The 12911-nt window shown below is 48.3% G+C and overlaps 1 protein-coding gene across 5 annotated transcripts in view; it reads right to left on the reverse strand.

Annotated features, from left to right (window-relative positions):
• CATSPERD (cation channel sperm associated auxiliary subunit delta) overlaps positions 1 to 12825 on the reverse strand; it is a 47075-nt gene extending 34250 nt beyond the window's left edge. Inside the window, exons 1-5 of one of the 5 annotated variants that reach the window (XM_082740179.1) lie at positions 12176 to 12343; positions 10376 to 10430; positions 9447 to 9523; positions 2645 to 2717; positions 1819 to 1933 (exon numbers count right to left, since the gene is read on the reverse strand). In XM_082740179.1, the coding sequence (XP_082596305.1) occupies positions 1819 to 1933; positions 2645 to 2717; positions 9447 to 9523; positions 10376 to 10430; positions 12176 to 12249 (394 nt within the window). In that variant the 5' untranslated portion in view covers positions 12250 to 12343. Of the gene's footprint in view, positions 1 to 1818; positions 1934 to 2644; positions 2718 to 9446; positions 9524 to 9955; positions 10027 to 10375; positions 10431 to 12175; positions 12349 to 12662 lie in introns of those variants that run through there. The other 4 variants (XM_082740183.1, XM_082740180.1, XM_082740182.1 and 1 more) reach the window with 4 other exon arrangements.
• Positions 12826 to 12911: the final 86 nt, after the last annotated feature.

The raw sequence follows: 12911 nt of genomic DNA on the forward strand, positions 1-12911 counted from the left end.
GAAAGTGGCTGTGGGGTTGCCAGGGGCTGGGGAGGGCTGGGAAGGAACCGCTGACGGGGAAGGTCTTTCTCCTTGGGTGATGGAATGTTCCAAAACTAGATAGCAGTGATGGTGGCACAACATTGGGAATGTACTAAATGCCACTGAATTGTGCACTTTAAAATGGTTAAAATGGTCAGTTTTATGTGGCTTTTATGCTCCCTTCCCCCCTCCGCAACGAGAAAGGCATGAAATGTGAGAGAGAAAAGAAGGGATGCAGGAGGATGGGGGGCTGGCAGGGCAGCAAGGCGAGAGCCAGCCCAGGGGTGAATTTTGGAGGCAGGGAGGTGGGGGGGGGGAAGCAGGGAGGGCCGTGCAGCTGTTTGGCTCCAGGCAGTAAGTTCTGCAAGGAATGGATGGATTCGTGTTTCGGAGGCAGCTGGGTGTTTGATTTGGATGTGACAGTTGATCACGTGGCCCCCAGACTGGTCAGAGCATGTTTCTGGGGCTTGTTTCTACAGTCCCTGAGGGAGGCCCGGGGTCCCAGCTCCATCTGGGTTAGATACATTCTGTACCCGCCCAGCCGCCGCGCATCATTCCCTCAGAATCCCCAGGTCACCTTGTTGCTGAGGGCCAAATCCCAGCGCAGTATTGAGAAGTCAGACGGGGGCCAAACCAGTGTGTGGCTCTTCTGTTCTGCTTCTCTGTCCCTCCCAGGGGCTGTCAGCCCCTCTCCAGCCAGGGCTCAGCAAGCACCTGGCAGGCACTGCACTGGCTGGACAAGGTTCCCTCTCATGGGGGCCACAGTCTTTCACCAAAACTAATATAAGTGAAGCAAAAGAATAACACATGGCAAGATGGTGATCTACCAACCCTTGTGGCTCTCAACTGAGGAGATTTTGACTCCCGGGGGGACACTGGGTGATGTCTGGGGACGTTTGTGCTGTCAGGACATGGCAGGGGGAGGCGCACTCCTGGCAGGGGATGGATGGGGCCAGAGATGCTGCCCCACATCCCCACAGGGCCCAGGGTGGCCCCCCACAGAGAACGACCTGGCCTTCAATGTCAGCAGTGTTGGGGTTGAGAAAGCATGAACTGACTTCTTGCCTGTCCTCTCCTTGTTAAAATTTTTTAAAGATTTATTTAAGAGAGAGAGAGAGAGCAGGAGAGTGGGGAGGAACAGAAGGAGAGGGAGAAGTAGACTCCGTTTTGAGTGTGGAACCCAACATAGGGCCCGATCTCTTGACCCTGACATCGTGACCAGAGCCAAAATCAAAAGTCAGACGCTGAACCATCCGAGCCACCCAGGCACCTCAGACTGACCCCTTCCTCATCACAACGGGTACCCAACCATCCCTCCTCCCGAAAGAATGGCATCTCCCTTCTCTTCCTTCCTGACCTCCTCCCCTGGCCTCCTGCATGAGGGTTCTCTCCTTTCTCTGTCCTCATACAGCTTACCTTCTGTCCTGTTCCCTGTCCCTAATGGGCAGCAGGTGGGACCGAATGTTCCCATCGCCCAGCCTTGTCACCGAGCACGTATGAGCCACTTGGCCCTCCTCGGTCCTCCCCGACCCCCACCCTAACACAACTCCCGCCGAAGTCCCTCATTTACTCCAATCACGTCAGAGCAGGCTTTTGTGGTGTGTAACTACAATCCCCAGCAGAAACAGGAGGTTCCCACCGAATGAACAATTTTCATCTGAATTTTAAAGGACAAGGTAGTGTCTAGAGGCTGAACATCCAAGGAGCAGCTTTGTTTCTAGTTCCAAAATTAATAAACCTGTTCTTGGATGTTGGCGGATTGCAAACAAAATAAGAAAAAATACAAAACACATATACCTAGAGATGTGTTCCAGGAATTGGCTTCATAGTCATAAATATAGACTTTTTGATTCACTACTAACACCAATACTGAGTCAGCGATATGTGCTGATGTTAATTCTGGTGTGCCAACCTGAAAATAACGACACAGGGTATCAGGAAGTGCATCCTTTCTGACGGTTTGGAAACTAAGACGTCTAGATGCACATTTAAGAAATATGTGTGCCAACAAGTTGTTTGGTTCCTCGGTGTTGGGAACTGAATATTCTGGGCTCACCTGGGACTGAAACTGAGAGCTCAGATTTGGTATTTGGTGCCCTCAGATACCTCCTTCTTTCTTATCAAAACTTTCTCTGAGGATAAAGCTTAAAGTGTAAATTATGAACGATGAACATAAACGATAAATGTGTTGCTTCTAAGAGAAACACTGGTCTTTCAATAGATGGCAAAGCCTTCTTTAGTGTAGGGGCCAGCGGTAGAATTTCTCAAGATAGTTACTGAGAGGGTAAAGGTTTTTTCTGTTTTGGTTTAGGACAATTTAGGGAAGCCCTGAAATTAATGCATATAATCTATCTATTCATAATGCACAAACAGTCATAAGGAGCACTTCCAACAATTCTGCTTCAGTGAAAGAAAAAAGAAAAAGCCTATCTTAGTCGTGAGGGCAGAATACAATCAACCCTTCTTCTGGCTTAGAAATCGCTCTCAATATCTTTTAGAGGTATTTTTTAATATAAGCCCCCAAACTAACAAAAACAGAGTAGTGTGCTATTTCCAAACTGTAACTTCTCCCGGAGTGTTACTTATGTTGAGAATCCTTCAGACGGTTCAGTAAAACAACTACCTTCAGGGCTGCAGGGAGGCAAAGTGGAAAGAGACTACTTCTGAAATTATCTGTCGTGAAAAAGACTTGTCTTCTGAAAGACAAGAAAAGGGTTAAATTAGGACAATTTCACAAAGAAAAGAAAAAGGATAATGTCAGACACTCTAAAAATGTTCTACTCAAACAAAATTCCTTTTAAAAAAAAAAACACATTGGGGCGCGTAGGGGGCTCAGTGGGTTAAAGCCGCTGCCTTCGGCTCAGGACATGATCTCAGGGTCCCGGGATCGAGCCCCGCATCGGGCTCTCTGCTCAGCAGGGAGCTTGCTTCCTCCTCTCTCTCTCTCTCTGCCTGCGTCTCTGCCTACTTGTGATCTCTCTCTGTCAAATAAATAAATAAAATCTTTAAACAAAACATTTTATTTGAGAGAGAGAGAGAGAGTGTGTGTGTGTGAGCAGTGGGGAGAGGCAGAGGGAGAGAGAGAATCCCAAGCTGACTCCCCACTGAGCACAGAGCCAGACATGGGCCTCGACCTCACAATCCTGAGATCACAACCCGAGCCGAAATCAAGAATCAGATGCCCAGTTGACTGAGCCATCCAGGTGCACCCCCTCCCGCCCCTGCTTTTTAAAGACAAGGTTTGGGTTTTTTCTTTTTTAAGATTTTATTTATTTGACAGAGAGAAATTCTCACAAGTAGATGGAGAGGCAGGCAGAGAGAGAGAGAGGGAAGCAGGCTCCCTGCCGAGCAGAGAGCCCTAAACGGGGCTCGATCCCAGGACCCTGAGATCACTTCATCCTTAACCTACTGAGCCACCCAGGCGTCCCCAAGGTTTGGGTTTTATCTATCTTTGCATGAGTAAACTTTTATTTTATTTTATTTACTTATTTGACAGACAGAGATCACAAGTAGGCAGAGAGGCAGGCAGAGAGAGAGGAGGAAGCAGGCTCCCTGCTGAGCAGAGAGCCTGATGCAGGGCTCAATCCCGGACCACTGAGCCACCCATGCGCCCCTGCATGAGTAAACCTCTATACTGGGTATTTGACTTCTTGAAATAATATTTTAGAAGTGTGACCATGTCAAATATAAAATTATATAAAAAGTACTTTAAGCAACAGCTTGCCTTACTCAGGATGAACTTCAGCTTTGTCATTTATATGGTTCTGACCCCACTAAAGTAAAAGGTTTCAGACCAGGAATGTGTATGCATAAAAGAAAAAATGTGTTCCCTCAGGGTAGGAAAGTTTTAAGAAGTGAAAGGCCATCCTTGAACATGGTATACTGCCTCCTTATCCAGGTCTTTTGCTTCTGCCTCCTCCAGGAGAGTCTTATGGTTTTAGACAGAGAGGAACTGCGAGTTATTTCTTAGGTTTTAACGTGTTTGTTGCTATTGGGAATGATGTTTTTCGTAACTAATTTTCTGAGTCGTCATGGCTAGCTTACAAGAGAGGTGTTGATGTTTTCAACGTCTGTGTTGTATTTGGCCCTCCTGCTGCACTCAGATATTACTCCAAGGAGCTGACACTCTTGGTTTTGGCAAATGTTGTCTCTTTCTTTCCAATGGGATTTTACATTTCGTGTATTTAATAGTCACACTGCATTGGCTGGGAACTCCAATACAAAGTAAATAAGAGTGATACGATTCTGTTACTTTTACCATTATGTTGTCTCTTTTACAGGGCTGAAAACGTTCAGCAAATACACAGTCGACATCAAAACCAATAAAACATTGGAGGAGAAAGGAACACTGAAGCACAAACCGAGGAATATTATTTTATTTGTTTATTTACTTTCAGGTTTTGTTTCTCTTGCTCTGTTTTTTGAGTAGGGGCCGTGCCCAGTACAGAGCCCAGTGTGGGGCTTGAGCACATGACACGGAGGCTGAGACCTGATCTAAAGTCAAGAATCAGATGCTTAATGGACTGAGCCAGGCAGGTACCCTGGGGTTTTGTTTCTGTTTTAGAATCTGTCACTGAGGTTTGTTTTGTTTTGAGTTTTGTTTTGTTTTCTCTTCTTTTCTTTATTTAAAAATTTTTAAAGATTTTATTTACTTATTTGTCAGAGTAGAGAGAGCCCGCACAAGCAGGGGGAGCAGCAGGCAGAGGGAGAAGCAGGTTCCCCACTGAGTAGGGAGCCGGATGTGGGACTTGATCCCAGGACCCTGGGATCACGACCTGAACCAAAGGCAGACACTTAACTGAGACACCCAGGCCTCCCTTTGCTTTTTAAGAGAGAGAGAGAGCGCGCGTGCGAGCGAGCCTGGGGGAGAAGGGGGTGTTGTTGGGGAGGAGGGGCAGAGGGAGAGGAAGAGAGAAAATGCCCAGCAGGCTCCGCGCCTAGCACAGGATTTCATCTCAGGACCCCGAGACACGACCCGAGGCAAAACTGAGTCAGATACTTTTTTTTTTTTTAAAGATTTTATTTATTTATTTGACAGAGAGAAATCACAAGTAGTCGGAGAGGCAGGCAGAGAGAGAGGAGGAAGCAGGCTCCCCGCTGAGCAGAGAGCCCCATGCAGGACTCAATCCCAGGACCCTGAGATCATGACCTGAGCCGAAGGCAGAGGCTTTAACCCACTGAGCCACCCAGGCGCCCCCTGAGTCAGATACTTAACCAACTGAGCCACCCAGGTGCTCCTAAGTATTCTAAACAAAAGTTTTCTGAACTACTATAAGGTTTTCACCTATTTTGACCTTTTTGTTTTTTAAAACAAACTCTAATTCATTCATGCATTTGGTACCCCTTTGTTGGATACTAGGCTCTGATGCCCAAACACTGTTTTTACCTACAAGACCTTCTTTAGGTCACTAGGGAAAAAAATATAAAGAAACAAGTTTGGGGGCGCCTGGGTGGCTCAGTGGGTTAATCTGCTGCCTTCGGCTCAGGTCATGATCTCAGGGTCCTGGGATCGAGTCCCGCATCGGGCTCTCTGCTCAGCAGGGAGCTTGCTTCCTCCTCTCTCTCTCTCTGCCTGCCTCTCTGCCTACTTGTGATCTCTCTCTGTCAAATAAATAAATAAATAAATCTTTAAAAAAAAAAAAAAAAAGAAAGAAACAAGTTTGGGGTTGAAATAAATATATAATGGTTCACTTTTTCAGGAACCTTAGCTATTAGAAACCTAGTGAAGAACCTAGAAGGGGGGCGCCCGGGTGGCTCAGTGGGTTAAGCCGCTCCCTTCGGCTCAGGTCATGATCTCAGGGTCCTGGGATCGAGTCCCGCATCGGGCTCTCTGCTCGGCAGGGAGCCTGCTTCCCTCTCTCTCTCTCTCTGCCTGCCTCTCCGTCTACTTGTGAGAATTTCTCTCTGTCAGATAAATAAATAAATAAATAAAAGAAAAGAAAGAAAGAACCTAGAAGGAAGTGACTGCAAACTCAGCACAGGCAAAATCAACAATTTTGTTCACAGGCTAAAGTTCAAATATCTCAGTAATACGCTTTCCTTCTAATTTTATTTGGTCTGGTTTTAGACACAACTTGAACACAGTAAATTAGAGGCGCACCTGGGTGGCTCAGGCCGTTAAACATCTGACTTTCGGTTTCGACTTAAGTGAGGATCTCAGAGTTGTGAGGCTCTGTGCTTCTCTCCCTCAAATAAATGAATAAAAATCTTAAAAAACAAAAAGAAAAGGTTTGAAACAGTAAATTTGAAAGTAGGAGACTCTCAAGACAGTCTGGCAAAAGACTGGCATGTGGTCAACAAAATAGGATGTCTGTAAACATGGGAAAGAAATAGGAAACATGTTTAAATTAGATATATTGGGGCACCTGGGGGGCTCAGTCATTGGGCATCTGCCTTGGGCTCAGGTCTTGATCCCAGGGTTCTGGGATCAAGCCCCGCGTTGGCCTACCTGCTCAGCAGTAAGGCTGCTTCTCCCTCTCCCAATCACCCTGTTTGTATTCCCTCTCTCTGTCAAATAAATATGTTTTTAAATCTTTTAAAAAATTAGGCATATCATGATTTTATAGCAAAAGATAACAGCTAGCTCTGAAGGCAGTGGCTGCTGGCGTTAGCCAGGCCACACTCCTACTTAGAAAACTTGACTCTCTACCTATATCCTAAAGGATCTTGGCCAAGGTTTCTAAACTGGCCTGCAGGGCAGTCGATTATCTGAACTCTACCCATCTCCCTACCCTAGGGCTTCTTGCCCTCAGCACTATTGACCTTCCCCACTGTCACCCTGATGGACTGAAATCCTACCTGGGCTTCAACTAGTCCCTGATGCCCCTTCCTCCATGCAGCCTTCCTTGATTGCCCCCAAGCCCACTCCTCCTCTGAACCACTAGATTTCATGTCTGACTCTCCTAACCCTATCTCCCTCCAATCCTGCCTCTCTGGTCTCTCACTGTGCTATAGCCTCAGCCCCTCACTTGTGTCCTTCTACCTCTCACCTCTCTGCCACCTGTTTGTCACCCAACAATCAACAGTCATTTAAAAAAGAAGTTAGATTGTTTCATTCCTCTGCTTAATCTCTGGTGGCTTTCACTGAAATCCAAAGGTGTCACCACACCTTACAAAGCCCCACGTGATCTAATGTCGACATCTCACTCCTTCCCCTCACTCATTGTCCTTGAGCTGTTCCTCCAAAAATCAAGCGAGGTCCTGCCTCAGGGCCTTTGCTCATGCTGTCCCTCCCACCTGGAATGCTCTTCCCCCCTGACTGGAAAGGAAAGGACACTCCAGGGAGAGGTTCCAGATGGGACAAAGGGCTCAGGAAGCACATGCACATGCACGAGCAACATTTTAGGTTAACTGACAAAAAATGGAGTCCTTGTGTCTGAGAATGTGTGTTGAACATTTTGACAGATTCTGCCAAACTGTCCCAACCCACTTAACCTCATCCATGTTTGTCCTCATCCTCACCAGAGCTCCCGGCAGAAAAGTGACATTTTCATCACTGTGTTAAGCATTAGAACGTCTCATTGCCAGAAGCTGTTGGAATCAGACCCTCTCTGTCTCCAGCGTGCTGTGGGGATCAGGATTTTGTTTAAGCATGTTATGCTCTAAGCTGGGTGTCTGGCAAACTTTTCCTGTAAAGGGACAGAAAGGCCATAGTTTAGGGACCCCAGAGCCTCTGTCTGGACTGCTGAACTCTGCTCTTATAGCACAAATGCTTCTGTGGACAATTAAAACCTTATTATGGACATCAAAATTTGAATTCCACGTCATTTCACTGCCACAAAATACGGTTCTACTCTTGACTGCCTTTCAGTCATATAAATATATAAAGACTATTCTTAACTTGCCAGCCACACACAGTCAGGTGGCGGGGCTGAATCTGGCCGGGGAGGCCACTGTCTGTGACTCCTGCTCTAAAGCAGAGATGATGAGGGGACCATTCTGCTCCTGGGCTGTCCCACACGCTTGCCACGAGCTCCGCTGTGTGCTTGAAATGTGCTTCGTTTGCGTGGCTTCTACACTGCCTTTAATTTTAATCAACTAAAAATTTTAATTTTTTGAACTGCAGTACAACACACACAACATAAAATGTGTGTCTCACAATTTATTTTAATTGTGATAAAATACACATAAAATATGCCATTATAATTGTTTCTAATGTCCAGCTCAGCAGCGCGAAGCACACTCACGCTGTCCTGCAGCCACGCCCACCCTCTGACTCTAGAACTTTCCATCTCCCCACACGGAGACTCTGTCCCTGTGAAGCTCAGACTCCCCACCCCTGCCCTGGCCCTGGCTCCCACCATTTCCTGTCTCTGTGGACGGGACTCCTCTGGGGACCTCCAGGGAGTGGGTTCCTGCGGGACGGGTCCTTCTGGGTCTGGCTTATGTCATTGAGCATAACGTCCTCCGGGTTCATCCACATTGCACCAGGTACAGGGATGTCTTGGCTTCTGGAGAGAGTGACATAAACCTTGGACCTCTCTGCTCTTGCTTTTTCTCCTGTCTGTCCCACTGCTTTGCCAGCTGCTTCCCCACCACGTGCCCTGACTTCTCTGTGACACCCCTCTGTCCTCCCTCGTGCCTGCCTTCCCTAGCTTCTTGGGTTCCCATTTCCCTTTCTCTTCTCCCACATGCTCTGTATAATCAAGATTCACCAGAACCTCCGGCCGATGAACAGGAGATCACTGGGTGACGGCCCACAGCCAGAACTAGCACTGACAGGTAGAAGACCTTCTGTTCCCAGCTTTGGCCTCACGTGTCCTCAGTGCCTCGCCAGCAGCAAGCCACCCCACACGGCCAACTCTCTCCCCCACCCTGTTCCTTACACCAGAAACTTGACGGCCATCTTAGATGGCTCGCTCACCTCTGATCTCCACACCCCAGGAGAACTGACACATCCTGCCCTGTCTCCTCCTGTTCATAGCCTTGCCTTCTCTTTAGACTTTAGCACATTGTTGTTTTGTTGTGTTTCTTTTGTTTGTTTGTTTGTTTTTTGTTTGTTTGTTTTTGCCTGGGCTCTTGAAATCCTCCTGAACACAAACTGTGTAGCTCCCAACCCTCCACTGCCCTTAGGATGAGGAGTAAACATTTCAGTATGCTGTACACAGCTGGTTTCCTAACCTTGCACTCTGATGACCCCAAGTGCACGCTGGACAGAGTATCCCCATTCCTTTGAATGCACCCCCCCATGATGGTTAATTATATCCAAGATATGCGACAGGTGATACCATACCACACTGTAATTCTTTTATTTGCTGGTTTCTTCATTTCTCTTACTCTGACCCTCACCCTGACTATGAACTCCCTACAGGCCAGCAACCAGCAACACCCATCTGCCTTAATGTTTGTTGAATGAATGAATGAATGAGGTCAAATCTAACATTTTAATAAAAAGGAAGTTAACAGTACCTAAAACGGTCACTTACCCTAGATACAGGGCTACGTTTTTCTTGCAAGGATGTTTAATCAACTGTGTTCTCGGAGATGAAAAATACAGTTGGTCCTAGAGAGAGAGTGTCACACAATAATATCAGTAATAATGAACGGTTGAGAAAAATAATTTCCTGATATAGAACATTGAAACTGTAAATGTGAAGTTGAGGCAAGTGCGTAATAGGAATGCAATGTAATTCTGTTTTCCTAGTACACTCTGGAGACGTCAGATGTCAAGGGGAGGGCGGGGAGGAGGGTAGAGAAGCTGGGTGAGCATTATCTGAGACATCTCTGTGCTCTATTTGCCACTTGCTGTGTATTTATGTCAAAATAAAAAATTAAGAGAGTAACAGGGTAATTACTGATATCACATTCCTTGTCCATGTTACCACGTATTTACAGATCATGAGTTATTTGGAAGAGATACCAGAGGGTGAGGAATTGTAAAGGTAACATGTTAGGGACCAGGCGCTTGGAGATGATTTAGAAATGCAGACATCACTTTCTGAAATAAGGCTGTGTCGACAGGAAACATATTTTAACAGGTGAAATATTTCTTCCTGCATTGTAGGCACACACCGGGTGAAAAAAAAAAAAAAGTTTGTTCTTGCAGGACCTCAGGCAAGCCATGTAACGGTTTGTTTCTTATTATTCCAGAGTTACAGTGTAGCAAACGAACACTGAAAAGGAGTATCTGAGTTCTAAATCCACTTCCATCTCCTGGCTTTCTTCATGTCATTTGATTACTTGCAAGTTTTTTTAGTAAAATGGGAAAGATTAAACCCTACTTCCAAGTGCAATGGTAGGAATTAGATAATGCTCTATACCTAACACATCACGGGCACCGAGATATACTGAGTGTTAGAGGACAGAGGGAGAGCGAGAGCGAGCGAGCGAGCGAGAGCAGTACGGAGCCACATACCCCTTGAATTTGCTGTCTGATATGAAACACCTTTCCTGTCCTCACCATGTGATTACTAGAGATAAGTGACAAGAGAGACCATCTGTCATTTTTACCAAATATTCAGCATGACTCCTACCAGGGTACACACACATGTACATGCAACAATGGAGATTTAATTTCTGAGAGCTCATAAAGGCTCATTTGCAGATCTCAGATTAGGAACTCCTACTTCAACCCCAAGGTCTTCTTTCTCGCTCTCCTTTTTTTTTTTTTTTTTTTTTTAAGGCTGTGGCCAGGCCAGGGGTGGGGAGATGGATGGTCTTGGCAGCTGGAGAAGGTTGGTATGGTTTATAGCTTATAGCGAGTTTGTCCAGCTTGACATGCGCCAGAAGCACCTGGAGGCTTGATAAAGGGTAGATTGCTGGGCCCCACCTCTGAGTCTCTGATTCAGTAGGTCCAAGTCTAACAAATTCCCAGGTGATGCTAATGCTGCTGGTCCAGGACCACACTTGGGAGAACCAGTGCGAGGAAATGGGAGAATTGGGTATCACCCATCTTTCCAAACTCTGGGACAAATCCCATTGGTAAATCGTACTGGAAAACTGCTTTTTGCTTACTAGCTATGTGCCTTTAGGTTGGTGAGTCTTTAATTTCACTGGATCTGTTTTCACATCAATAAAATAAAGGAATCATTGCTCCGTGAACTGTTGTAAAGCTCAAGTTAGGTCGTGCACCAGGAGCGCGCGTTTACTATTTCATGGGCAAACGGCCCTGCAGAATAGGACAGCTTACTCCAGGCAGGAGTTCCCTGAGGGCAGGAACTGGGCTTTCACATTTCCCTAATCCCTGTGGCACCCTCCACACAGCATCCACTAATCTAATATACACTGAAATCTAAAAATGTTCTGGGTAACGAGTGAGTGAGATAAGTATTCCACATCCTCATGGAGTTCACATTCTAGTGACAACATCAGACAAAAATTTGTCAAAACAATAACAGAAATTAGCCATTGCTAGGAAAAAGCCATTGCGGGCGGGGGGGGGGGGGTGCTTTAAATAAGGAGATGTGCTGTTTAAGTCAGGATCCGATTGACCTAAACTAGGATCAGGAACCAGACATGGAGAAATTTGGAAGCAAAGTGTGCCAGGCAGAGAGGATACCAAGCACCCTCTCCCCTGTCCCCAAGGCTGGCCAGACTTTTGGCTTGTTTAAGAGATGCTGTGACTGGGGCGTTGATTTAGAGAAGGGCAGGCACCAGATTGGTGGTTCTCAAATTCCCTAGGCAGTGCCTAAAGACATTCTTGATAGAAGTACTATGGCACCCAGCAGGTGGAGGCCACGGACCCTGCTCCACATCTTACACGCACAGGACGGCCCCACCCCAAAGCGTCCTCAACGTCAGCAGCGCCGCTGTTGAGAACGCCCGGGCCAGATCCTGCCGGGGCATTCAGGAACTTGGGTTTCTTCCCGGGCGCCACAGAGAATCGGGGCAGGCGAATGACGGGGTCAGATTCTTTTACCGATGATCCCCCTGACTGCGGGACTGGGCGACGGAGGGGAGCGCACGGCCAGGGCGGCGGCAGCGGACGTGGCTCCCAGAGTGGGAATCGGGCCCAAGCTTTGAAATGGCAATGGGGGGGGGGGGGCCGTGGGGATGGGCTGGAGGGGGTTGGGGTGAAAGGACGGGAAACATCAAGTTCAACTTCTAGAACAAGAAACTGGGAACCGTTAACGAGGTGGGGGAGCCTCCGCTCAGGGACGCGCCGGCCCCCTCCGCGACCCCGGGCAGCACCCCTCCCCGGGGAGGGCAGCCCCACCGGCACAGCGGCTGAGCTCTGGCCAGCAAGCTGAGTCGCACTGTCGCCGCAGCCACCAGCATCAACACCAGCATCTTGCACAAAGAACCACCGCCACCAATGCGCCTCAACCGCCGCTGGGTGTCGCCTCACAGTCTGCGCATGCGCAGCCTGAACCTGAGCGCGCAGCTGCCAGCGGGCGGCGGCGTCCTGCTGGCGTCTGAGCATGCGCACCTCGTCTCCCGGGGAACGCCTAAGCTATATACAACACGCCCCCCTTCTTGAGCGCCGAGCTGTGCGCCGCTGACGCTCTCCCCAGTCTGAGCATGCGTTCATCGTCTCCCGAACGCGCCACCAGGGAGGGCTCAGGCTGGCGCGCACAGCTGCCTGTGGGTAGGCTCGTTGGAGCATGCGCACGGTGTCTCCCGGGAAACCCGAATCCACCAAGCAGGACGCGTTCCAGAGCCGGAGCGCGTGTCGCCCGCGCGCCTAAGCGAAGTGTATGCACAGGGCTGCCTACGCGTTCTCGCAACTGCATTTGCAGCACCAGGGGCTCCCTTTTCAGAGGCGCTGGGGCGTGCCCACAGCCCTCCACGTGAGCCGAAGCGGCTTGCAGCTTCCCCGCTGGGCGGCCGGAAGAGGCGGGGGCAGTGAAGAGGCTGAGCCCCGCCTCCACGCTCCTTCAAGCCCCACCCCCGCCGCTTTCCGTTCCGGGTCACGCCCCCCCCCTTGGGTTTCCCCCCCTCCCGCCCCGGGT

Source organism: Mustela nivalis (genome assembly GCF_964662115.1).
Source record: "Mustela nivalis genome assembly, chromosome: 1".
NCBI lineage: Eukaryota > Metazoa > Chordata > Mammalia > Carnivora > Mustelidae > Mustela > Mustela nivalis.